The sequence below is a fragment of the Stegostoma tigrinum genome, chromosome 12 (assembly GCF_030684315.1).
Source record: "Stegostoma tigrinum isolate sSteTig4 chromosome 12, sSteTig4.hap1, whole genome shotgun sequence".
NCBI lineage: Eukaryota > Metazoa > Chordata > Chondrichthyes > Orectolobiformes > Stegostomatidae > Stegostoma > Stegostoma tigrinum.
Window position 1 is genome coordinate 25,639,108 of NC_081365.1, and position 27,677 is coordinate 25,666,784.

The 27,677-nt window shown below is 39.4% G+C and overlaps 1 protein-coding gene across 2 annotated transcripts in view; it reads right to left on the minus strand.

Moving 5' to 3' along the window:
* The window catches only part of epha3 (eph receptor A3), a 242,035-nt gene that overhangs the window by 17,078 nt on the left and 197,280 nt on the right, over positions 1-27,677 (minus strand). For both annotated transcript variants that reach the window (XM_059650213.1, XM_059650212.1), the window contains exons 14-15: positions 15,506-15,655; positions 9,439-9,632 (exon numbers count right to left, since the gene is read on the minus strand). In XM_059650213.1, the coding sequence (XP_059506196.1) occupies positions 9,439-9,632; positions 15,506-15,655 (344 nt within the window). The remainder of the gene's footprint in view (positions 1-9,438; positions 9,633-15,505; positions 15,656-27,677) is intronic.

Genomic DNA, 27,677 nt, shown 5'->3' on the forward strand with positions numbered 1-27,677 from the left:
GAATGAAATATTAAACCAAATCCCTCTTTACCCTGACATGTGGATGGAGCAGATTGATGGCATTACTTTGAAAAGGGCGGGTGAGGCATTTTTGGTGGCCTGGCCATTATGGTTGAACTTTTATCTTTATTTCTTTATTTACTTGGTTAATTCTAAGGGTGACTGTAATGTTTAACTTTTAACTTTGCTCTTTACTTCTTTCTTTGTTCTTAAATGTTTGCACTCAGGTACTTGTGCTTAAGGTGACTTTGTGTATGACGTTGAAAACTCCTGTATTCTTGTACTTGAGAACTCTTGACAATAAAGTCTAAATCTTAAACTAAACTATTGAAGCTTCGTTTGTTCTGATAAGAGTAGCTTATTGAGCAATAACAATGCTGTTTGTGGGATCTTGCTATGTGGAAAAATGGCTCCTGTATTTCAATAGTGTCTCTTGGGTGGAAAGAATTATGGGATGTACTATGGTCATGGAAGTGGCTATACAAATGCGACATTTTTCTGTTTTTATTCTGAACACAGTGAGTCAGAGTAGACATTAAGCAGCAAGGAGTAAACCTAGGCAACAGCACCATTCATACCACCTCTGGTTTTCTTCTTTGACTAAATTGGGAAAGAGAAGCAGGTATTAAGCCTGTTTTGCATCATTAAGTCATGACAGTTAGAGTAAGACAGGAAGTAAATGCAAGGCTTCCAAGAAGCACCAATGCTCATTTTAAAATGTGAGTGGACAAAAATGGCAGACTTCACTTGAAGAACTACAGATGACTGAGATGGAAGTGTATTTGACTGGTAAAGTTGAAGTGCTGGGAGGGTCAAAAATATTGCCTAACGGCAATCACCTATAAAATGGAATCTTTCCTTCAAAACAAAAACCTACTTTTAATGAGCTGTATACTGTCTGACAGCAGGAAGTAGGTTTAAGTGATTGTAAAGATGACGGAAAGCTCCTCATTTGGAGATTGCAATTTTCCTGGGTTTCTGTAATATTGAGATGTTGTGGTTAATCTATGTTATCTTCATTACACAGACTAACATTACTGGAAATTTCTGGTGGGTTAGCCATTATCCCTGGAGACTGAGGGCCCAGAATGAAATCCAGTAATAAATATGAATGCACAGTTCAAACGATTTTCAATTCCTAATAGGGACGGTTTCCAACTTTCTCAGATGTACCAATTATCCAATTCCAGTGTAGTCAAAGCAGTAAGCCCAACAGTTTAACTAAGGAACCAGAGTTTACTGCCTTAATTTGAGACCCGTAGAGAGTTTGTGTAAAACAGCCACCGATCATCACCCGTTTGTCATCTGTTAATGTTTGTTTGTTTCCAATCATCCAAGTAAGAATTAATTTTACAGTAATTACTTATTTATAATGTTATGCCAGTAAATATAGATCAGTTGTTATCAGGATAGTTGCAGATAAGAAAAGAATAAATATTATTTTTAATTAGTCCCAGGATATTACCATAAGCATCGATACCTCAATGGTCCAAATTGTATCAATGATCAGTTTGCTTGATTTTGGGAACTTAACATACATTTAGAGGTCTGATACTACCTCAAACACTTCTCCCTTTTGTGGAAGCTACAGCCTGTGACCTGCAGCAGGATTATTTTTAGATCATGTTAAAGGCCTATTTCAGTTGCTCTGACCACGGCTGGAGGAGTGCACCCTTGAGCTAGTCCCTCTACTGCAAGGTGGCAACATAAAATAAAAACAGCTCCTTCAGTTACCAAGAAAACCAATTAAGTATCTTCATCAGGTTTTAAACAACAAAATCTATCAATCATATTTATTAATAAAGATAGTTACGGGCTCGTCATCAAAAGAACACTTATTCAATAAAAATGCACTTTTATTGGATAGTGTGCAGAGTCAGTGATATGAAAAGTATAAATGCTGATCCCTCTAAATATCCCCAAATCATAGACACACACATCACACACTTCAGGAAAATAGAAGCATAAAATCATTTCCTTGCAGAAGTTGCCATCTCAAAAAAAATCAATACTTCAGTCTTGAGGGTAAAAGGATAAAGCATAGATTGTTCTAGATTGGTTTGTACTGACATTGTCTAATGCTTGGTCATGTCACTCATCAAGCATCATTGTCTCTAAAGTCTTGCAAACGCAGCTTGCTCAATGATATGATTAGATTAGATTCCCTACAGTGTGGAAACAGGCCCTTCGGCACGCCGCCCCTGGTATGTTCTTTTACTTACTCTTTCAGGAGAGCTAGTAGTTTTCACCCTGAAATGATGTAGATGGTTTACTTTTCAGAAATGGGAGTGAACAGCTGGGCAGCGTGTTCTTAGCAACTTCGATCTAACAGCTTGCTCTTAGCAGGCTTCTCTTCAAATGAACCAGAAAAACAAATACCCCTCCCAAGCAATCACTGCTAAATCACCTTCCAGCAACATTTATAGCCAGGAATACAGTTATCACTGGTCATAGGGTTTCTAGGAAGGCTTGCCAAAAAGTTAAACTCCAACGTTTACAGTCAACTTTTAATGACAGCTTTCAAAGAAACCATTCTTAGGCTGCCACTACATACAAATAAATTCCTTTCTCCAAAATCCTAAAAAATGTAAATGTAGCTCCTCCAAGCAATATGGAGCATAAATACACATTGTCACTCAGCACATAACCATGCTCTTGGGGCCAGACAAGAACAATGTGCTTTTCATGCGTCCTGTCCTCGTCTGGTGTGTGACAGAAGTGATGGAATTTGTTAGGAAGTAGGTGGGTTGGGTATTGAAACTGCTCTGATATGTTTGATTTAAAACAAGCTACATCAGAAATTATATTGCACGTTTATGTAGTCAGAAAAAGTCTTGGGTAATTAAATGATGAACCTTATATAAATGGAATTGCTCCTCTCTGCTTCTAAAAGCCTATATTATTCATTAAATACCTCCTACAGGCCATACGTTAATTGCTACAACATGACATTGTTAGAATTCAGAACAGGCGTCTGATGGTTCCTACAGCTTGTAAGAATTATACTCAAGTGAAACTCACAGATGGATCCACAGCTCCCTGACTAGATCACACAGTGCCCATGTAACTTCAGCCAGGCCTGGTATCTGTTTAGTCAGCAACCATCTGTCTCTTATATATTCCACAAAAAGGGAAAGTAGTCCAGATTTAATTTCAGATCTTGCAACAAGCATGTTGTTCAGGTTAATTTCAGGTCATTTATACACAATAAATCAAGATAAATATATCAGTGCGGAGCTGGAGGAACACAGCAGGCCACGTTGCATTAGAGGAGCTGGAAAGCTGATGTTTTGGATTGGGACCATTCCTTAGAAAGGGACCCATTCTGAAGAAGGGTCCCGGCCCAAAACATCAACCTTCCTGCTCCTCTGATGTTGCCTGGCCCGCTGTGTTCCTCCAGCTCCACTCTGTGTCATCTCTGACTCCAACGCTGGCAGTTCTTGCTATCTCCAAGATAAATATATCAGTTGCATATACGATCTATACTGGTACATACAAAAATAGCTGATTGTATCTTGACAGTGGCTTAACATATCTATCAGTAACCAAATTGCTTTGCATGATGATGTTTTGTTTATCAAATATTAAACTGAGCATATAGTGGAACATTAAAATGATGAATTAATTGAATCAAGGTCATCATATTTCCCATACATTCTGTCTACCAGCTGTACAATTATTGTTTGCTCAGAAGGAAAGGGTGTTTCATGAATACCAGGAGTTGTGCCATTGGCTGCCATCACTTTCATCCAGTGAAACCCTATTCATGTGGAGTGGCCAGTGTTTTGTTATTGATTCACCTGTTCTTCACATCAGTTCAAGCCAAGCCTCGAGATGTATCTTTATAACAATAGCCTGTATACATGATTGCATGCCAGCAGGTATCTCTGCCCAGAGCTGCATATTCTACTAGCATCTCTACCATACAAGAAATAATAAGGTTACAGTTCCATCACCTTAAAGGTTCCCCATCAGAACCTTTCTCCACCACCAAGTCTTCTGCTAACTGTGCTGTAATTGGGAAAAGCAACTACCACCCCCAAACCCCACCCCCCCCATTGTAGTTCACAGAACCCTCAGCCGCACCTCTGCCCTCACCCTGTTCCCTCCTTCCCAGACAAACAATAGGTTTCACTTAATGAATTCAAAGGTCTCTGAGGTGTCATCTGAATAATGTAAGCGTAACCTGAGTAATTATTTTGTATTAGACTGCTGTTACATCATCATCCTCCATTATTTCTGTCAGGTCCAGCAGGATGGTACCACCATACAGATCTTCCTCGCCTCTCTACTTTGGCATAGCTCAGTACAGTGACTGTATCAGGGCTCCATAACCAGCGCCAGGAGCTCTTTGTGTCAGGGCCAGGTTGAGAGCCAGCAGTGAGACCTATGATACCTATCCCCAGCACTGGCTGTCAGCATTTCCAGACCCCTTCCTTTATGACACCCAAGTGCATTCCTCTGTCACTCCCAATACCTCTTCATTCCCCCTCATGGCAACTTCCTATGCAGTCCCAGAAGATGTAAGGCGTGCCCATTTATCTCTTCCCCCTCACTATCCAAAGCGTTAAACAAGCCCTCCAGGTGAAGTAACAACTTACTTGTACGTCTCTCCATCCAATAGACTGTATTCACTGATGATAATATAGTCTCTCCTACATTGGCAAGAACAAATGCAGACTGAGTGACTACTTTCTGTCTGCATGAATGATCTAGTATTCTGTTCACATGTCATTTCAATATACCATCTTGCTCACATGTTAACATCTGTGTTGTATGCTTGCACAGTGGCCCAGCTAAGTTCAGCACAAAGATCAAAACTTTATCTTCCACTTATACTCATAGACTCTAGCACCTAAAACTGGTTTTAACAACTTTTATACCATAAACCCTATTCCAATTTGTTTCCCGCGACCTACTACTCCCAAAGTCTTGTTTATGTGGGTTTGTTCTCATTAGTGTTGAACTGTTTACTGCTATTAGCACCCACCATTAACACTGACTCTTCATGTATCTTCCCTACTATCACTTCTCTACAACTATGAGCACTCCCTTTGGTTTTTGCTCTGTGATACCATTACCATTTGTTCTACTTGTTCTTCCTCCCTCATATTCTACAGCATTAAACCCATCATCCTTTCAGTCTAATCACTCTGAATGGACTTAAAAAGGCTGACTTTGTTTTTCTCCCCATAAATATTGTCAGACTTGCTGAGTTTATCCAGCAATTTCTGTTTTACAATTAGGACAAATGATCACACCTCCACCCTACAAAATTATTATACTGCCTGAACCACCATGGATAAGAATCAAGGATTCAAACCATAGTGTGCAAGATAACATTCTTTTGCCCACTACATCAGAATACTTCCAAATGACCTATCAGTAATTTTAATATAATGTCTAGATTGCATTGGTTGCAATGTATTTTGCTTGGAATCTGCCCAATCATTTTAACAGCATTTTGTCAGAACAAATTAACCCGCTCACCATTAATACTGCGTGGTGTAATTTCAACCTGTCAGTGGTAAGGTTCACATGAGATTTCACGCTTTTGAGTGGTAAGAGCTCAAAATCCCTGCTGCTGTCATTTTGCAACTTCTAGAAATAAAGCCATAATTTCAAGGTGTGCAAATATTTTCAGCTCCTTCTGTCAAAAAAGTATTTTACAGTGGGATGGAAGTTAGCTTAACCCCTCCAAGGCAGAGTGAGAGAGATACCAAACTGAATACTTAGCAAAATTGAATAATAAAAGGAATATAAAAGGCCAATTCTGCTTTTCAATACAGAATGTTAACTGCAGCATGAACACTGGATCCTTCTTCCAGCATGAGGAAAATCAAGCTTATTTTGTCATTCACAAGACGAGTGGTGTCAGTAACGCAACAATTTAAAAAAGAAAGTGCTGCTGCTCCAGTCTAATTTAAATGTACTTAGCTTTATCAGGAAAGTTATCAACATCATTCATGTGCATAGCAAATGCAGACGCTTTTCCCCCTTTATCAATTAATTTATTAACAATAGCTTTCAAACATCGCAGCAAAGTGAGAAATTTCATCCGTGTGCACTGAGAGTTTGCATGGTAACGTGCAAGTGCCAATTCTCATTTCTAACAAATGGCATTGAAATGGAAAAATGGATAAAAATTTACATATTCATAACTCATTGAACAATGGATAATGAAATTCAACAAGTCAATTTGATTTTTTTTTAAATTGAGTAACTGATAGAATGGAATGCAGCAAACATTCCAAGGCATTCAGCAACATACATGGTTACTGCAGAGGACCTGGAGCTCAGGCTGAAAGTGTTTAAACTTGTGAATGAAATCTAAAATTACCAATTTCTAGTGTATTCTAAGAGAATACAATTCGCTCCAACCTCTTCTCGACCTAGCCCCAGTGATTGCAAAGATACTAGCTGTTTTTTTTCCCTCCTGAGGGAGGACATCTGCACAATTTAGTAAACTAAAGGAATTTGGATCTGACTGTGAGTAGTCTGTGATGTCTCAGAGCGCGATCCCAAGAATGGAGGTATTCCGGAATAGTTGCATGCATTAGCATGCAATCCAGATGCCGGCCTGTGGCCTTGACCATGCAATTTATTGGCCAGGTCATGCATCCTACTAGTTCTTACAGAACAGACAAATTAGGTGTATTTTACTCTTTGCCGTTGTTACAAGCTGAGTTGCTGTCCTGCTGTTTCCTAGCAGGCCATTAATGCCTTTCATAAATCACCAATTCTAAGTTCTGAGGTGGCGTTGGGGGGTGTGTATATGTGAGTCCGCGTATGTGTGCGCACGGTGGTAGGAGGAGTAGGGAAGAGAGGGCAGACCATGAACTGATTTTCTTGACAAGAAATCTGTATAAATCTGCAAAGCACTGCATGTGAAAGGTTTTAGTGACCTCTGAGTATCCAATTTCCACAAAACCCAAATAGCCCTTCCCCTCATTTCAAAATGGCATCAATTGAAGCACCACACTCAACTATCTCCTGCATTGAGGAAAGTTTGCTGGTGTTTTACTATGTTCCTATGGAATACCTCATATAGGCCCTGTATCAAGAAACATCCTCTGGAGAAAAGAATATTGGAGGAAAACTTGACCCACTGTATAGAGCACACACATACTGCCAGCCAGTGTCATTGCCACAGAACTTGGAAATTCTATGGGTAAGACTGATGTCCTGTGGCAACCAGAGCTTAACAAAACAGCAACATATTTATATAGTGCCTTTTAATGTAATTAAATGCCCCAATGCGCTTCACATGAAGGAATATTCTAAAAATAAAGTATGACACCGAGCCACAAAGCAGCTATTGAGCAGAAGAGCAAAGTAAAAGATGTAGGTTTTAAGCAGTGTCTTAAAGGAGGTAAATAAGACCAAGAGGCAGGGAAGAAATTTCATGAGCTTGGGATCTAGACAACTAAAGGCCCAGTCACTAATGGTGGAGAATTTGTGTCTGGGAATGAGTAAACAGCCTGAAATAGAGAAGCCAGATATATCAGAGGGTTGCAGGTTATTACAGAATTAGGGAGGTATGTGGCCATTGAGGGATTTGTGAACAAAGATGAGAATTTTAAAATTAAGACATTGCTTGGCTGGAAATCAAGGTATCTCAGTGAGTAGGGGGATAGTGAACAGAACCTACTAGATTAAAAAGATACCAAAGACACAATTTTTGGATGAGTTAACCTTGACAGACTATAGAATATGCAAACTGAACCAGAGGCACACTGGATTAGTTAAGATTGATCAGATTGCTTAGACAACATCCAAAACGGGATGAGGAGAAATTTCTGCTAATGATTTCAATCCCTGCTCCAAACTCTATTCCATATTTCAGTATGAAACTAAGTCTGTCTGTTTGCAACATTAGGACCACATTTGTTTCTAAGATGGTGTCCAACATTGTTTCATGCCAATCTACGATCACCCCTTTACATCTCTGTAGCATCGCTCAATGTTACCTCAGCTAAAACATTCATCCATGCCAATGGATCACAAACTGTGACTCTTAAAGAATTGGGGAAAATATGAGTTGCTAGAAATGTAGATAAGATACACTGTGCACATATAATTTATTCAGATGATATACTTATTGTTAGTCTTAAAAAGTAGAATTTTAATATGAAAATTTGAGTTAAGGTTTCTAACTATATATTGGCATTCAGAATGATTTCTCCAAATTTTTGGTTTGGTAAGTCTTCGGGTTTTGTTTTGAATGATAAAGTATCTCAGAGAGATGTCCCAACTGAGGATTAGTGAGATTTGTCTGATGTATATGTCAACAGATTGAAGGATCCATCGAATTGAAGACTCTGAAGCAGATGGAGCATCTTACGATATGACATTGCATGACCTGAGGGGCCATTCAGCTCTTAATGATACACAGCTTCTGTAAATGCACCAGTGTGAGCAAAACTCCTTCTCAACCAGGAAGCATTGATTTTAGTATCACTTACAAGTGGATTGGAAAGCAATAGCTTGTTGTTCACTGTTTATTTGACAAAATGAATCACATTCAAATCAATTATCATTTTTGATCAAGGCTGGGCCTCCAGCACTAATTCACTTATTTATATATCATAACTAATGTATTTCCATACCACCAGGCTGCTTATACACTGTTAACTAGCTTCCTTTATGTATAGGCTATTATCCTTCAATCATTTTATTTGAATTACAACAAAAGTGATAGTGGAGTCCAATATGTGACTTGGGATTTGAGGTTTATCACTTTTATATTATACTAAAGTTATTTAAACAGATTCTGGTAGAATATAGAAATTTTAAAAAAGACACAAAAAGTCACTGTTCAGTTAATTGCATCTGTGCCAGCTGCAAAAGATCTATGATAAAATGTTTTATCTCCACTTTCCAACTTTTTATCAATGATTGTCTAGCTTAAAGCACTGGAAGTGCACATCTAAGTGTTTGTTCAATGCACTGAAGGCTTCTGTTTCTGTGGTGTTTTGAAGTTTAACTTTATATGTTGTATACAAAAATGGAGATGAAACAAAGCCAATTCTGGAAGCTGGAGGATGAATGAGGAAACTACCTAGCGTTATAATGAAATTTCAGGCGGGACAAGATTCCTTTCATTGTCATCTGCTCACAACCACATAGCTGTAACTTGTTGTATAATGGTGCAGGAGAAAACATGAAGTGGTACATGTTGCCACTAACTTCAGAGAAGGAGTTGCTAAGTCAAGGGTATATCACTCTGGGCGCTATTTAAATGGCTTCTCACTTCCATTTTAGAGTATGACCAACTCTTTTCACCCTTGCCAACATCATAGTGTAATTTTGTAAAATTAACCACTAGTATGTATCAACATGCAGCTCCTGACTCTTTGGTCTAGTACTTTAAAAAGCAACAAAATTAGTGACACATACTGAAGTGCACACTTTTTTTAAAAAAAGGTAACCAGTCACCTTGCTGCGGTATTAGCAATGATCTTCAGACTGCTGGGATTCCGAATCAATTTGTCCAGAATGCTGACAATCTGTTCAAATTTCGGCCTGTTGTTCCTATCCTTTTGCCAACAGTCCAGCATCAGCTGATACAGGGCAGCTGGGCAGTCCATGGGGGGTGGCAGCCGATATCCTTCATCAACTGCTTTAATTACCTGAATGAGAATTCAATATAAGACAACGTCAGTGTGTCACAACGAACGCTACTCCTCTGAGAAACACAATCATAAGCAATCGTGGAAACGGAAAGTGTGGGCTTATCATGGATTTTAACACAGTGGGGACTCCTTTGGCAAAAAGCAAAGTTGGGGTGAAACAAGGGTTGGGATGTTTAAATCCAGTTAAGTGCACATTTACCTTTCTATACTGAAAGTTTGTAGTTAAATAGGACCACTTGGTGCACACTTAGAGGGATGACAATGGCATTATATATAGTGTCAGTGGACTGGTAACTCAGAGACCCTGGATAATACTCTGGGAACACAGCTTCAAATTAAATTCACATTCAATTAATACATCTGCAATATAAAACCATTGACAGCAATGGTGGTTTTCTTTGTAAAAACGCACCTGGTTCACTGGCACCCTTCAGAGTTGGAAATTTGTCACCTTTATCCTGTATGGTCTACATTGTGGTTGATGCTTCGTTGCCTCTGAAATGACCTAGCAAGCCTCATGGTTCATGGGCAATTAGGGGTGGAGTCACAAAGGATAGGCTTGGTCATGATGCCCTAACCTAATGGTAGGACAACTATAAGAAAAAGCAAGAACACATGCTCTAGTGTGAATTGTATGATGCCAAATTGGCCACCCATTAACACCTCTCAAAATCCATTTCAATAGAAATAATAATCAGATGAAATGTAAATCTGGCTACCCACTTTGTTGCCTGCCTTACAGCATTGCACAAGGTGAAATGATTTCCATTCACTCAGGTCATTATTTAAAATGAATCTTCCAGCAATGAACACAATACTCAATTTAGATTCAGCAATAAGCAGAATTTAGATATAGCTTAGAGGAATTGTATCTAAAATTTTAGATTCAATTCAAAGTTTGATTTTTCAATTAATGGAAATTTACGAGCTGATTGGACTTCGAAAACATGTAGGAGAATTGAAGCTAAGCCAGGTTTAGTTCAGAGGCGGCTTTGGATTTTATTGCTATCTATCTCTTGAGCTCTGTCAGCAGTGAAGGAGGGGCACAATCGTGGACTGATGTAAATGCCTGATGTGAACCTCCTACTGTTTTCTGTGGAAAATGAAATGCAGCCGGTGATGAGGGTAGGTAATTTAATACGACTGGTGCACATGCTGAATCTGGCCAGCTCTCAGCATAAATACAAAGATCATGTTCAGCTCAGGTCAACTTGATGAATGTTATTCAGGCACACATACGTGTGTGTGTTTATGGCATGGTTATTGTGTAAATGGGGCATTTGAGATGATTATTCTGTTAATGGTAATTTTGGTTGCTGTTGATTAAGTGCACCAGGAGGTTTTGGTATTGTGTCCAGGAGCTGTCCAAATTGGAAAGTGAAATGAAAATGCAAGGGTGTTATTTTCCCAATTAGAATACAAATTCAAGTTTTTTTTTGTCATCTGTCCATGTGGACGGTTGAGAGAAACCATGAATTCTTTCAAAAGGAAAAAAAAAGGCACTTGAAGGAAATAAGTTTGCAGTGATATGAGGATAGAGCAGGAGAGTAGGACCAATATGGACAAGATAGACTCAGTGGGCTGAATGGCCTTGTTCTGTACTGTAAATGGTTCTAAACTCTGATAGGATTATATCTGGACATAAGAATTCTTGAACATATTTTATATTTTCCTTGAATTTGGATTACTGATAATTTAATAAAGCAAAACACAACAATGTGTTTGTAAAAAGGAGACATTGAGCCACATGAGAATGGCAGGAGGAAGAGAAAGTAGTTAATAAAATCACAGGGTGTATTTAATAGAGATGACAGGAGTCTCACCTTCTGATTAGAAAGCCAGCAAAAGCCCATCAACAAGTACCTTGGGGTAGGTCTGCCTACTGAGCACCACCAGGATATTTAATGTGACAACTGCAAATGCTGCAACCACTAAATCTAGGTGGTGCAAAGAGGAAAGAGGAGAGATGAGTGAGAGATTAGAGAGGAGTTCACTATCATTCACAAAAGTCGGAAAGCAATAGCCAGTCTCAAAGATGGCCCTGCTCGAATTGAGTATATTCAAAGGAACAAGATTCCAGGATGCAGTGGCCTGAGTCATGTCATGCATTGAGCATGAGTGACGAGAGTCACATTTGAAGAGCAGTTGCAGCAGTGTTCTGGGGTTTCCCTTGGAAGGTGACACCAACCCGGACAAGGAGGTGCATCATTCCTGCAGCAGAGATGGCAAGCAAGAGCAGCTGGTCAATGTGTTATGTGCCACAACCTGTAGGCATTGCCTCCCTAATCCAGGATGGCTTCTCACTGATCAGAATGGTGGCTGGAGGGGGCCGGAAGTGCTGCAACAGGATAAAGAAGACCTCCTTTCCAGGCACTGCAGGGAATGGGAAGCTGTGTTTTGTCAGTGCCCTGCCCCATACCCCGTTCCCTCTCCTCAGTGTCAGACTCCTTTGTCCCAGTTGGTGACAGAGGTACATACACACCCTGGTACGGTGTCATTGTCAGAGCTTCCTGAGACCAGCTACAGCCAGTTGACATCTCACGTCATATGTGCGGGGCTATTTTAACGTTACTGATGGTCTATAATTGGGTATTGAGCAAATGTTTATCGAGTTAACAAGATGGTGGCTGCTAGCAATCAACACACCCCCTGAGAACTCAGATCACCACAGGATTCCAGGGTGCAGCATCTTGACTATCATGAGGTGATCATGGTGAGGGGGTAGCTTCCCTTCAAACCCACAGCTAGTCAAAGGCACAGTGCTTTTTGGGTTCCTCTTGTGACCAGTCCCCTATTCACCACTGATGGGATGAGGTTGTTAAATGTGCATTAATTACCCACTTTAGGGTCTCAGGTGGCTATTAGTTGTAATGGGAAAGGTATCAAATGGGGCATTCTACCATGGACCTAGTCAGAGTAGAGATGGGAAGGTAGCAATTACCTCAATTTTTTTTTAATTAGTCATGAGATGTGGGCTTTGTATTTTATTGTAGCTGGCCTTTTTGAAGGTAATGTTAAGTTGCCTTCTTCTGTGGTGTAGGTAGACACTCAACACCATTGAAAAAGGAATTCCAGGATTTTGACCTAATATATTTCCAAGTTAGCATGATGAGTGGGTTGGAAGGGAATTTTCCAGTGGTGGCATTCCCACATACCTGCTGCCCTTGTCAATGCAAGGTGGCAATGGTTCTAGTTGTGGAAGGTGCTGCCAAGGACCCATGGAGAATTTCTGTAGATAGCACAAACTGCTGCCACTGAGCATCAGTAGTGGTAGAGGGGATGTTTGTGGATTTAGTGCAAATCAAGCAGGCTGCTTTGCCCTGGATGGTATCAAGCATCAAACTCCTGTCTTGTACCTTCAGATGGCGGAAGGCTTTGAGGAGTCCAGCCATGAGTTACTCATGCAGGACTCCTAGCCTCTGACCTGCTCTTGTAGCTAATTGCATTTAGATGTCTAATCCAGTTCAATTTCTGGTCAATGGCAACCTCAGGTATGTTAATATCAGGGACTGAATGAATGTACTGCCATTGAATGTCAAAGGTTGATGGCTAGATTCTTTCTTGCTGGAAGTCATTGCCTGGTATTTGCGTGACTGAAATATCACTGCCTCCTTTCAACCTATGCCTGCCCAAGTCTTGCTGCATTTGAACATAGACTGCTTCACTTTCTGAGGTGTTATGAATGGTGCTGAACATTGTGCAATCATCGGCAAACATTCCCACTTCTGACCTTATGATGGAGGAAAGATCATTGATGATGTGGTGCTGAGTCTAAGGCACTGTGCCGAGGAACTCTTGCAGAGATGTCCTGAAGCTGAGATGACTGACCTTCAACCAAAACAATCATCTTCGTGTGTGCCGGGCACGAGTCTAACCAGTGGAGTATTCTCCCCCAGTACCTATTGATTCCAGTTTTAACCAGGCTTCTCAACAGCACACTGGCCAAATGCAGCATTGATGTCAAATGCAATTGCTCTCACCTCATCTCAGGAATTCAGCTCTTTAGTGATTGTTAGAATCAAGACAGTAATGAAGTCAGGAGCTCAGTGGCCAAAGCAGAAGTAGGCATCAGTGAGCAGGTTATTTTTTGATTATCAAGCTGATCAAGCGTTACGGGAAGAAAGCAGGAGAATGGGGTTGAGAAACTTATCAGCCATGACTGAATGGCAGAGCAAACTCAGTGGGCCAAAAGGCCTAATTTCTGCTCATAAGTCTTATAGCCTTATAGCTGAGCATTTGCTGCTTGATAGCAGTGTTGACGGCACCTTCTATCACTTTACTGATGATCATGAGTGGACTGATGGAGTGGTAATTAGCTGCTTTTTCTGGGCAATTTTCCACATTGTGAGGTGGATGATGACTGCGCTGGAAGAGCTTGGCTAGGGGAATGGCACGTTCTGGAGTATATGTCTTCTTTATGATAATCAAAAAATAACCTGCTCACTGATGCCTACTTCTGCCGGAATGTTGTCTTGGCCCACAGCTTTGCACAATCCAGTGCTCCAGCACATTAAATAATACCTATCATGTGAAGTGAATCAAATTGGCTGAAGCTTGGCATCTGTGACGCTGGGATATCTTGAGGAGACCTGGCCTTGTGACCTCCCCCCTCTCACCCTCTGCCTGATTAACACATCCCTCAGAGATTAGGTAGGATCAGATTGTGAGGGCAAAGATACAGAACTGAGAAACCAAGATAAAAGAACTTGTGACAACGCGACCAAGATGAAGGTGGAAAAAACACAGACAGACCTGCAACTAAAACGTTTCAATAAGAAAAAGTAGGAGATCTAATTCTTGTAATTTTAAGAAAAAAGGAGGGTAAAAATAATTGTTTTAATCTACAGTCAAACATTTATTTTTGCCAGCAGAGAAAGTTGTGGTGGACTGTGATACCTCCAAGGTCCCAAAATTATGTTTTGAATCTCAATGATCGTTGGGTTCTTTATCTGTTCCGAATAAAGGATATTGCTTCTTGTGTGCTTTCTAATGACACATACATGCACCTCACAGTGGAATACATGTGTACAATGCTCCCAATAGATTCTATTGCACAATTTATGATGTTAGAATTCTGCTTTGTTGTACCAAAGCGCCTTGATATGCTGTCGCGGGGCGTATATTTTCTAACCCGCTGCAACTGCATAATACATTTATACTGAACGTGTCTCTGCATTTTCTCAACACAGGGATTAACAAGGTGGGAAAACATACTTTATCTTTATTAGTTGGTACATAGAAACAGTTCAAGCTGCAGAATATTAACTTCCACGATGGTTTCACATTGATAGATTGGAATTCTACTGGGATACCCAGGAGGAAATGACCTCTGTAAGTCAGCACAAAGACAGAGGCCTTTTCACCCCTGTCAAAAATGAGAATTTAAAAACAAATGCACGTAATCCAGGAACATACTTAAAAGCAACTTCGACGCAGAAGTGTTTTGCCACCCTACAGTTGTTCTCACCAAGAAATTCAGACTGGGAAGGAATTATGTGAGAACCTATGCGTATTGTGTTACTAGATATGAATTATGCATACCCTATAGAATATGTTGTTCATTGTTAACAATGCAAAGCTAGTGCTAAATGCTTGAACAGTTTAAATGCACATAGTTTTGTATACTGTGATTATTTTTAGTTCTGTGAACAATCTTTTCTTTCCTAATTTACATCAGGTATTTTTCCATTTGCAAAAGTGTCCACTATAAAATGATGGTTAAACCAGTCTTCAGCGCTGGAAATTTGTTTGCATATCTTCTTTGTTGCTTTCAATGACACAGAAATGCATGGCCACCTGGCATTCCCATGCTCGACTTCCTCACCCAGTTTGACTCATTTACAACAGAGTAATTCACAGAAGATACTCACATCCTGATTGGACATTTCCCAGTAAGGCCTCTCTCCATATGCCATCACCTCCCATAGAACAATCCCGTAACTCCACACATCACTGGCTGAGGTGAATTTGCGGTAGGCGATGGCCTCTGGCGCTGTCCATCGGATGGGGATTTTTCCACCCTAGAAAAGAGTTTATTTGGAAACAGGGGTTATGCATGAGCAGTACCTCTGGTGACCGTGCATGAAATGCAAAACTTGCTTGCAGGTCAAGCCCAGACATTTGAGTTAAAATTGCATTAATCAAAACCAGCCATAAACATGATGTGGGCTTTTTTTGTCTCCTGCCTTAACTTTGCCATTGATTTGTTTGAGGGATTCAAAATGTATTTGCGGCCAGAATAAACAGCATGATTTCAATGTAATAGTTTGAAAGCAATTCTTCTCTTCATTTTCCATTCCACTAGGTTTATTACTGTAAAAACAAAACTTATAGATCTTAATTCTGCTATCACATACAATTTGTAATCCCAGATTGGCAGCAATTCCTGACAGCTTGAAAAGCAATGGGCAGGGCAAAAATATCACAACTCCATTCCATATACCAAATATTGCAGTTTGTCATTTTTCCACACGAGCTATTCAGTGTAAATGTTTCCTCAATTGCTATTGGTTTCACAGTAAAGCTGTCTGCTACACCTCTGTTAAAACAAGGCAAATCATGCAGCTGCAATCAAAATTGAGGGTTTCATTTCATGAGTCATGAAGTCAAGTCTAAATTCTGAAGGACCCTCCCATCAGCTTGATCCCAACTTGGTGAATTTTATTAGCTATCATTCTTGGAAACGCTTCAGTGGAGGACAGCAGCAGGAAAATGAGAAAAATAAAGAGTGTCTGGCCAGAATTTATTCATTTGTTTTCAAAGTGAAAACGACATAATTATTAAGGGCAGAATTTAAATGGTCTCTGGAAATAGAAAACAACGCTGGTAGAGGATGGGATTAGATGGGATTTAAAATTTAACTTCTTTGCAATGCGTCAAGTTTTTCAAACAAGTTGGGGAGCATGTCAGCATCAAGAAATTCTTTCCCATTCATTTGCATATCATTAATATTCATTAAATGGAAACCCAAAATTTAGCTGTAACTTTCAGGTTAAGATGTATGTTTCATAACAATTTAAAGGTGCTGCACACCAGATTTTTGTTTTTGTTTTTGTTTTCAGTCTCTAGATCTGAGGCTGGTGAGGATTTTATACTCAAGTGGCACAATGGCTGGTTTGTGAAGTGGGTAATGCAGCAAGGCCCTTGCATGTCTGGAACTGGGGATGTCCAAATGGAGTCAGGCACTGGCCTGCTTCTCAAAAGAAGACAGCTGAACAATGCGTGCTAGGTCTACAGTTAGAGAGGGGATTTCAAGCTTGAAGCAGCTGGTCCAGCTAGATGGAGGGCAATTCAAGATTTCCAGAGGAAGGTTTGAAGAACACACGAGGGCAGGACAATGAAAAACCAGTCAAAGGTGAGTCATGGAGTGTTTAAGATCACTGACACTCAATCAAATGTGATTGTTGGAGTTTGGAGAGTGATTGTCAGTAGGAGTCAACTGATTCCACGAGGGTGAAGAGCAATGGGAGAAAGCTTCATGATGACAGAGTGGAGGTGGAAGGCCACAGCTATAGGATCAGACTGTACTTTTCCATCAATGTGGTTGCAAACTCAAGTTAATCTGGCAAACGATAAGCTTCTTGAGGGACATGAGCAGAGGAGTCCTGGGTATGGCTCATTGGAGGATTCTGCAATTCTACTGGTCAATTCCAGCACTGGAGCCATTTTTGCTGTTGCTCGCCCCTTCTGTACACACTTTAGTCAAATGCAAAGATTTTCCATTTCCATTGATTGCATTATCCACCATTCCCAGATCACCTGCATTGCTGAAGCATGTTGATGCTTGTTGCTTAAAGCCTAGCAAGGGGAGAAGAATGAATGGGGTCTGGAAAGATGCTCGCTATAGAAAAGATGGTGGCATGGGGAGGTTTAATGTACAATTGTATATACAGGGGTGCATGCTGTCATTCAGGAAACAATGGTTTGGTAGCTCTGCTGGAAAAAATATCTTGCTCCAGGATTCCTCCTACATCATTCACCTGTACAGATGTAATGCTTTGAGAGATATGCCTTTCATCGGTTGTCCCAAACCACAATTGAATGAGAAGTCATAGTTTTAAGATGAGGGGCGGCAGATTTAGAACAGAGGTGAGGAGAAATTACTTCTTTCAAATGGTCTTGAATTTGGGGAATTCATTGCCCCAGACTGTAGTGGATGCTGGGACATTGAGTAAATTTAAGGAGGAGATACAGAGATGTTTAAGTAGTAGTGGGTTGAAGGAGTATGAAAAGTAGAAAAGGAAAAATGGAGTTGAGGCTAAGATGAGAACAGTCATGATGATATTAAATGGTGTAGCACACTTGAGGGGTTGAATTGGTGCTCGTGCTCATAACCTTATGGTATAGCAGGGACAGGGACTTGTGCGCTTCCTTCACCCCCAAGGTGTAATTGTAACAGACACTAATGATTTGCATTGCAATTGTAAGTGTGACGATTATTGACACTTGAGGTAAAGATATACCCAATTCTGGTTCTGTTATTGGGAAATATACTCCCTTCTATTAAATTCTTCAATCCAGGCAACATGCTTGCTGGTGATTACATGCGCTGAAAATGCTGGATCAAACCAAGTTAAGTAGATTCAATTCATCCTAAACAGATGAAAGTCTATTTTAATATAACCCTCAACAAGTCAACAGTGTGGTATCACAATCATTTTCAATTTGATTGGCACAAACTCATAATAAGACACTTGGTCATATTGGTTTTATTTAATCGTAAGCCCCAGTTTTGGCTGAGGCAGAGTTTTTTTGAGTGGTGAGGAGGACATCTGGTTGGGTCCTGTGCAGTTTTAATGTTACAGAGTGTATCTGTTGGATGGGAACAGGCTGTGAACCAAAGAGATGATTAATTGACAAGATTCTTGATCAACAAATGAATCTGAAGGTATAAGAAGTAGGCAAGAAAATGGAGTCAAAGCCATGATCAGATCAGTCATAATCTAATCAGATGCCAGAACAGGATTAAGGAGCCAATTGGGTCACTCCTGCTCTTACATTCAATGTTTGTGCAATGGTATTTTCATCCAAGTGGAAGTATATCGGGAGAATCCTTTTGGATAATTAGTGGCCTGTGTGAGGATGGGGTAGGAATGGAAGAGGAAACATCATGGAAATGGGCAGCATTCTGGCCTGATATGGCAGCCATTGCTGTGTCTACCATCTGTGAACAATTTTTAAAGAGTTTTGAAAAATTGGCCAAAGCAGATTGACGGCTAGAAGCCAAGGCGGAGTAGAAAAATGGTAGTCGTATTGAAGCTAAATGGATGCACAATTGATTTTTCTCAAAACTTCCACTCTTGAGAAAGTGCTTAAAATGTTTTCAATGCTGCCAACCCTGTTTCCAACAGACTGGAGCTGTTCAGCTTTACACAGTTTCCAGAGACCACACACCCTTTTGAAACTTTTGAGACGTTAGATGGCAAGCTCTTAACGAGGTTTTTAGTTCTATAAAATGTGTCCAATTAACAATGCAGGCTACACACTTTCCCACCCTCCCTCCAACCCATGCAAAAGTTAATAGGCTCAGAAACAGAAGCAGCAGAATGGCACATAAGCCACTGGCACTATTGTTTTGATAACCCGCCTTTGTGCCAACCTAATTTGGTGTATGTAAATCCTGTCTCTGGTCTTGGCTGGCCTGACAGTTACTGAGAGCACACTGGGCATTCATTTGTGGGGCAGTATCATGACTTTTCATTCTGTTGTCCTGCTCCTGCCTGCCAGCTATACCCGAGAAGTGCCGAAAGCCAAAATGCTTCAGTGTCCTAACGGCTGGACTGCTTTTTAAAAAGTGCACCCATTCAGTAATTCTGAAGTCTCCTGATTTTACACACTGATAAACCCAACCGTCGGGCCAAACCCAAAAGTGCTGCAAACTAAGGTGAAGAACAGGATTCCTTTGTCTGCTGCTGTAATGGGGCTATTAATCCATTTATTTTGAAGGCATTTTCATTTTAGTAGCATGCAAAGGATTTTCACATGGCATGCTGACATTAATATCCAATACAACTCAGCTTATATAATAGAAAATAACTAGTTCAAAGCTGGGATTTAAAATCTGTAAACAGTTGGCTGCATCAGTGGCTTGGGGGAGGTAGATTTTTGTGGATTTGTGGTCCTGGGGAAGAATGAAATTGTACAAATAAATGTTGTTGGACCAAACACCTAAACCTGATAATTCAGAGCAGAATCCTTTGCCAGCTCTCAACTGCAGAAGAATAAAATCACATGACAGCAAGAAAAACACAGCTGCATGTTAAACTGGTTAAATCAATTTGAATATTTTACCGATCTGTTTGCTATTTATTTCTTCTGAAGCAGTATATGTCTTTCTATTATTGCTCCTCAAAGGCTTTCAGCATAGTTTAAACAGAACCGTTATTTTACATGGTAATTTGATGGAAGGCAATATTCAAATCAGAATTTCATAATCAGCAGGTTGCTTCGCTTGCTATTGTTTTAACCCTTAGAGTGCAGGGGCAAAGAAATGATCTATTCATTGAGCCTAACATTTTTTAAAGCCATCCTTTCAGGCATTATTAGGTTTAAAGTCAAAATTATGCTAAGAATGGTGTTTGAATGTCTGGAGTAGACTTATCATTGTAATCTTAGCCCTTAGCTATAAAACCAAATGTTTAGAATAATTTCAATTAAAGTTAATTTTTTTAGAATGCACAATTTAAACATTTTCTATTTTCACTGTCCCCAATTTTTCTCTATTCATTTTTTGTTAACTTTGTTCTTTTTATTCCTAATTTAACCTATTTTTCTAGCTGCTTTTGCTCACTCTTCGCCAAAATCATAATTTATGGTTGAAAACTTTCATTGTATTTAATAAGAAAAAAGTAAGTTTCTCCAAAGGAGTGATGTAATGGTAAGGAAATCACAGGACAGAGCAGATTGTAAACATAAGAACTGTGAGAATGGAATTTCATTAGAAGTAGCAGTGGATCACGCACATCTGCAATAACGATTCTTTAACACTTCTCAAGCAGCTAATGAGGCGCCTAACCACAATAAATGTCAAAACCTCTATAATCCAGCTGTGAAGTATGGATTGTTGAAGAATATGTTTGACTGGAAGGAAGTTAAAAAGGAACCATTTAGTGGCAATGTCTGTAAATGGAGGTGAGCAAATAATGGATTGATGCAAAAGTGTTTTTTTTGGTGGAAGACGATAGCCTGGCGATATTCAAGCAGGAAACATGGCAGTTCATCACAAGTACGGTCAATACGATCTCATCAGAAGGAAGGAGGTCAGTTAAAAAGTGCTTGATTGTAATAAAGCATGTCGGAAATATGACTATCTTAGAAGTCAAGCATGTATAGATACAAGAGGTAAGGCAACAGCTGGGAAAAATAAACTTGTTATCCATTTGTAAGGATGCAATAAGTAAATTGTTGGAAGCCCAAAAAAAATGAGTTTTTGATGTTATAAAACAGCAGGTAATGGACTACAGACTGGTCAATGTCTGAATCTCCATTACTTGATAGTTTCAAAGTAAAGATTATGATGTAACTAACTCACACAGAGATTACGAATTACTTAGAACTTTCAAGATTAAATTAGAGGGTAGAGCTAATGGTCTGTACAATGTAAAGCATCTTTTTAGTGTGTAAAACTTCGTAAAATGATGATGTATCACAACAAAACATAAACACTGTCGATAGACAGGTTAAAAAATGCAAATAAATGATAATACAAAACTCAAACTGTCAATCATACTTTGAAAATCAATAAGCAAAGAGAAATATCTCATGAACACCTATCATCCCCATTCCTATTTGAAAAGAACTGGAAATACACATCTTTGAAATGGAGATAGCACCTTATGATGAACTAGAGAGTGAGGCACCTACATTATTAAGAAAAGAAAAGTAAGAGTGACACGTTAGTGGGTTGCTATCTTGTAGAGAGGAGAATCTAACCTTTTCAGTGTTCCTACAAAATTGCATGAGGCTGCTTTGAACTGGCTGCTAATGTAGAAATAGATTCTTACTGGCCAGTTACTGATTGCATACTCAGACTGGGTGTTACATTTTGTCGAGGGTTAATATTATAACATGGGATTCAAAACACCAATGTCATAATTACATGATGTCCTAAGCTTACATTTGTATGCAACAATATCTTTTCAGCCTTTAAGCATTATAATAGATAGCCAACTGCACCACTTTTTTCAAAGACTTTAACACATTTAGCTCTTTAGGCTTTATTTAAATTGTTCTACGATAAATCTTATTGTGAATGTTTGACTGAGATCCAAGTCACAAACAGATTCAGCTCAACAGGATTTGTTGCCATGACTGTTAATGGGACAGTCATTGTTTAGGTTGACAGTTTTATGAGCTCCTAGGAGATTTATTTTATTGAAGGTTTTTTTTAAATGGACGCTTGTTTCTTTGAACAGTTTTATGGCTACAGGAGATTAAAGATTTTTTCAGGGAGAGTTAAAGAATTATATCTTTGTTTGACTGGTTTATGATCTCCTAAGATAATTGAAATTTCTTGGAAAGGTTTTGAACTGATGTTTCTTCATTTTGATAGCTTTGTGAGTATCTGCAATATTATTTAATTTCTTCAGGATACTAATTATTTTTGATTTCTGTTCATGGTGGATACTGGGCACATGAACAAGGAGAATATGAAAAGAACGTGGGAAAGCGTGAGTGGAAAAGAGGTGCGCTGGCTGGATGCTTAACATTCATGGACAGGATTGGTCTAATATCTTCATAAAGGCTTGCAGGCTGACTTATCTGCTTGTCTCAGCGATCTCTAACCTCTATTCCCAACTTTGGCCTGCTCTGGGAACTAGCAGCAGGTCTAACTCCATCCTGTTTCTACACCACCAGAAACATGAAGCCAAGTGTGGGAAGATATTGCCAGGCAAAAGGTAAGAATATAAAATCTCAGTCACTGTTCCCACCTTAAACTGGAAAATCTGATTCTATGACTCTATGGAGAGGGAAGGCAATCTGGATGTCTGCCTGCCATTAAGAAAGTTGTCCAGTGATGTGAATGTGTCAAAGATTGCTCCCAATGTAGCTCGTACATTTTTCCTGGTCACCCATAACCCCCTTTACCCATTTCCAAACCTGCCCAAATGGGCTTGCCAATCCACCATGCCCAAATGTTTATATAAAAGCAAAATACTGTGGGTGCTGGACTTCTGAAATAAAATCAGAAAGTGTTGGAGAAATTCAGCATGTATGGAGAGAGAGAAACCAAGTTATCATTTCAAGTCCAGTATAATTTCTTCAGAAATGAAAGAAAATGGGAAATACTTGTAGCTATTTTCTAGAGAATTCCTGATCAGTCCACAGCTCCTCTTGCACTACTCCTCCACTGTGCCCAGATCTATTGGTCTTGTACATCCATTACCTTCTGTGCAAAAAAAAGCCATCTTCCCCTCCTCCTGCTTCATTGCTCAAGCTCTCTAACAGTAAACGTCTTTATACTATTTAATTATTTCACTGCTCTGGTGATTTTAGGGACATTTCTCTGCTTAGGTCTAACCTATCTTTGGTTAAAAAGCTCACATTTTGGCACAAGTTTTGTCACTGTGGAATATCATCTAAGCATATCATTATAAGTTTAATTATGCTTTTAGTATGTTGGCCTTACTTTTTCACTGCCTTTCAAACCTTGGACAGGCAGAGGCTTCTTCCCAGGTTACAAAGGTCTACTCCAAGAGGCGCAGGTTCAAAGTGAGAGGGGGTAAGTTTAGGGGAGAAGTATAGGGAATTTCTTTTTACACAAAGGATGTGGGTGCCTGGAACGCACTGCCAGTGGAGGTGATGGAAGCTTGCATGTTAGCAATTTTTAATTCATATCTTGATAGCCCCATGAATGGGAGGCAAACGGAGGGACAGAAACCACTTATGGGCAGTAAGTAGTAAGTTTAAATAAGGATTAGGAAATGGTGCAGACTTGGTGGGTTGAAAGGCCTGTTCCTGTGCTGTGGTATTGTATTGTCATGTTAAAGGGCAGTATTGCTGATCGCAACTTTAAGCAAGGCAATTCATTGACAATTGCTTTCTCTCGCTGGTTTGTCAGTTAGATTTCACACATTTTGTCAGTTGGATTAGAGAATGCAATAACATATCATTATTATTTACTTGTTATCTTTTCTGCTTTAATCTCGGTTCCCACCTTCCAATTCAGAAGCGAGAGAACCTTGCGCACAAAAAAAGGCTTCATTTCTTAAAAATGGGCTGTAAAACTGCATCAAAAGTGCAATAATCAGCCTGATTCGATGACATCAATAAAGAATTTACTTCTATCTTAAATTGTAAAAGTATATTCACACCAAGAAGCGATGTTCACAGGTAAGTAAACTCATCAGTAATCTAGACCTTAATGACACATGGATAAGTAAAATGATCCATGGTAAGGAATGATCTTACTTAAGAGATAAAAATATATTTACACAGTTAGTTATTGTTATACTAATTAAAGAGGAAGGAACAATAAGGAGTCAACACTACAGAAATAAACTAAAGTGCTAATTATTAGCATCACCTTAATCAGCAGATACCACACTCCAGATGTCATTCTAATTCTATATAAAAATTTTGTTTGTGTAATTTTGTATTGTACTTTGAAATTCTCCATTCCAATCTACAAATTGAACCTTCATTAAATAGCAGGCAAAGATATTCTATTCTGTTGGAGTTAAATTATTTGTTGCTATTACCTCACTGTGATTTCAACACATAATTGCCATAGCACAAAGGTACAGCTAGTGGCAACTATAGTTATAACAGACACCTTGAAAATGTGATCTTGCTGGCTGCTAAGAATATATAGAGATGTTTGTTAGTGTGAGGCAATTAATGCTTTCCTGTAGCCTATGTCCAAATGGAGTGGTAATTGATAAATTGTGTTGAAATTACAAGTTGGAGCAGTCATGAGGCTTATCCAAAAGCTTTGAATCTTTTCACTTGCATTTTACAGCAGTTTGAGGTTATTTTATCGGAAGGTTATCCATGGCAGATGTACAATTAATGGATTTCAAACTCTGACCTATACATGCATCATTTCAACAATTGTCCATTGATGTAAACTTCAATATCAGGGCTTTAAATTTATTTTAATAATATCAAAATCGCAATATCTATTGTTCTCCTGACAGCATAATCTGTTTTGTTGTAAAACTATGCTTCATAACCATTTCTTATAAATTTACCTACTGGAAACCAAGAACTGAAGCAACATTCAAACAACTTGAAATTTGAAGTCAGAGATGGTTGAGTATTTGCATCACTGCACCTATTACATTCCAATGCCATTGGATTTGAAGAGGATAACACGAAGCACAATAGACAACTGCTGGTGCTTTACATGGAGCCAATTAGCAAATCTTGAATCCTGATTTGTATCATTTACTGAATGTTTTTGATGCAGGTGACAGATTAGCTGTGCTAAATTCTCTTGACAATAATGACCTATCTCTGTTATGCTTACGCTGCACATCTGTATAAACATGCAGCAAAATCTGTTCGGCATTTTATCTGAAAGTCTGTGTAATGTTTTTAAAGGCACTTCTCTGCAAGTCAAAAAACCACTTTCAGGAAGATTCTACCTAAACACTAGATATTTATAAATAGAATCATAGAACCCGTACAGTGTGGGAGCAGGCTGTTTGGCTCATCAAGTCAACACTGCCCCTCCAAACAGCATACACCCTGACACATTATCCCCTGTAATCTTGCATTTTCCATGGCTAACCAACCTAGTCTGCATGTCCTTGGACTCCACAGGCAATTTAGCATGGACTGTGGGAGGAAAATGAGAGCACGTGGAGAAAATCCACACAGACACAGGGAGAATGTGCAAACTCCACGCAGATGGTCACCTGAGGCTGGAATTGAACCCAGGTCCCTGGCACTGTGAGGCAACAGTGCTAACCACTGAGCCACCATATTGCCCTACCTTTTAAGAGAGTTTGCCAAATCAACATTGCATATTTGAAAAATGTTCTTCAAATAGGCTGTATTCAATAAAGTGCATCAATTCTATGAATAGCTTTACAAAAACAACTGACTGTGAGCTGTTGTAAATTTGTGATTTGACGAACATTCCTTCTGCAGTTCTCCACTGTGAGGAGGTGTAAAACAAGAATGACAACTGCTCCTGGCAATGTTCTAGCTTAATGTGTTTGTAAATAGTCCTCTGACTTCATTTCACCCAGGTAATAATTTTGCTCAAACAATGGATGAAAATAAAGTCCCACAAACATATTAGGCTGAACTTTCCCAGCCCTGAGAGGCAGGTGAGAACAAAGGATAGGAGGTACTGTCTAAAAATTACAGGTCAACTCAACCTCCCCTCCACATTTCCACCTCCAAATAACCATGATCATCCTGGAAAAGGATGCAAGCAATTTGAGGGACTAATTGCTGCTACGGGGATCTTCCAGAGGTTAGTTGTCTGCGGACTCTCCCCAAAACGCACATTTCCCACTGAGGCCAAATCTCAACAAGTATCTTGGGGTTGTCTGCCATAGGCAGCTGGAATAAGTAATATCTTTTATATTTCTGAAATTGCTACAAAAACTTAGCAGGTCCGGCAGCATCTGCAGAGAGATAGCAGAGCTAACACTTCAGGGTCCAGTCACCATTGTTCTTCTCTGCTTTCTCTCCACAGATGCTGCCAGACCTGCTGAGTTTTTATAGCAATTTCTGTTTTTATTTCTGATCTCCAGCATCTGCAGTTCATTACATTTTCTTTCCCTCCTCTAAATCCACCCATTCCGTAGCTCAGATGGTCACAGCCCATCAACCAGCAAAGGGTGGAGTCATGGTCATTCTTCATTTTTAAATTTCCTGAAAGCAATTCCACTTTCTCCAGATCTACAGGCCTCCAGAACTAAAGCTCCCTTCAGAAATCTTCCCAGGAATTTGATGACAAAGGCAGGCAGGGAAGACCTTCAAACAAGTTACTTTTGGGAAGCTCATGCAGGTTGTAGATACCATTGGGGTTAGTGCCACAAATTGTTCCAATACCTGGACAATCCTATAAATCACCCTCCCATCTCTCCACCTGCATTGAGTCCTAATGGGGGAATTCCAAACTTCTAGGATCATTTGCTGAATCAGTACTAATAATGTTAATATTACAGATTAAGATTAATTATTTCAGTGAGAATGTGCAATGAGGTGTAAATGTGACATGAATTAAACAGACCAGAGTTGGCAAAACAAAGCAATGTTCATTAACTTGAGATCTGATGAAGGAGCTATATTTTCATCATCCAGGTAACAGTTACAAGACAATGCTAGCCAGTGAATTTAATAAAGTTCAAGTGGTTTTCTCAGATTACTATTCATATCTGAACTTTATCCTGGCTAACAAAGAGACTAATTGGTGGTTCAGTATTATGAATCATGTAAACTGTGCCTGGCCTCAAGGTGAAGCACCAAGAGACTTGGAGAATATTATAATTCCTCTTGAAAGTGAAGGATGGTAGTATGACTTTATAACCTGCACAGATTGAATGAATATGCTCATAAAGGAATTCATTGCTTTGAAATTTGTAATCCATGCTGTCCTGTACACTGGGAAATACACATGATATAATGAATTTATAAAGCATTACCTTTGTGTCTTTAGTAAACAGGTTGTATGTTATGAAACCAATTACCTCTTGAACAGCTAAATTCCAAATAATGAAGAACTGATCTGACAGTAATGCACATTTGTGGTAGGTAATTAAATGGGCCCAGTACAGCAATAACATTGTAGGAATTAGGAGTGGTATGGTATAATAAGATCTAACCCTTTATTGTGAAGCAAACCCATACCTTCTATGGCAGCATTATAGAATGAAGGAAATATTAACACTGAGGAATGAACATAGATTCATGCTCCAACAACTAACATATGATTTAATTTAAATTTGGCAGCAGTGGCAAGAAAACGAGGAAATGAATCACACTAATTCACACTTCTCCAGGTCTGACTCTGAAGGAAGAATTTCCGACTGCATCAGAATTGTTGAGGGCATAATTATTGCAATAGAGGGGTAAACCATTTAA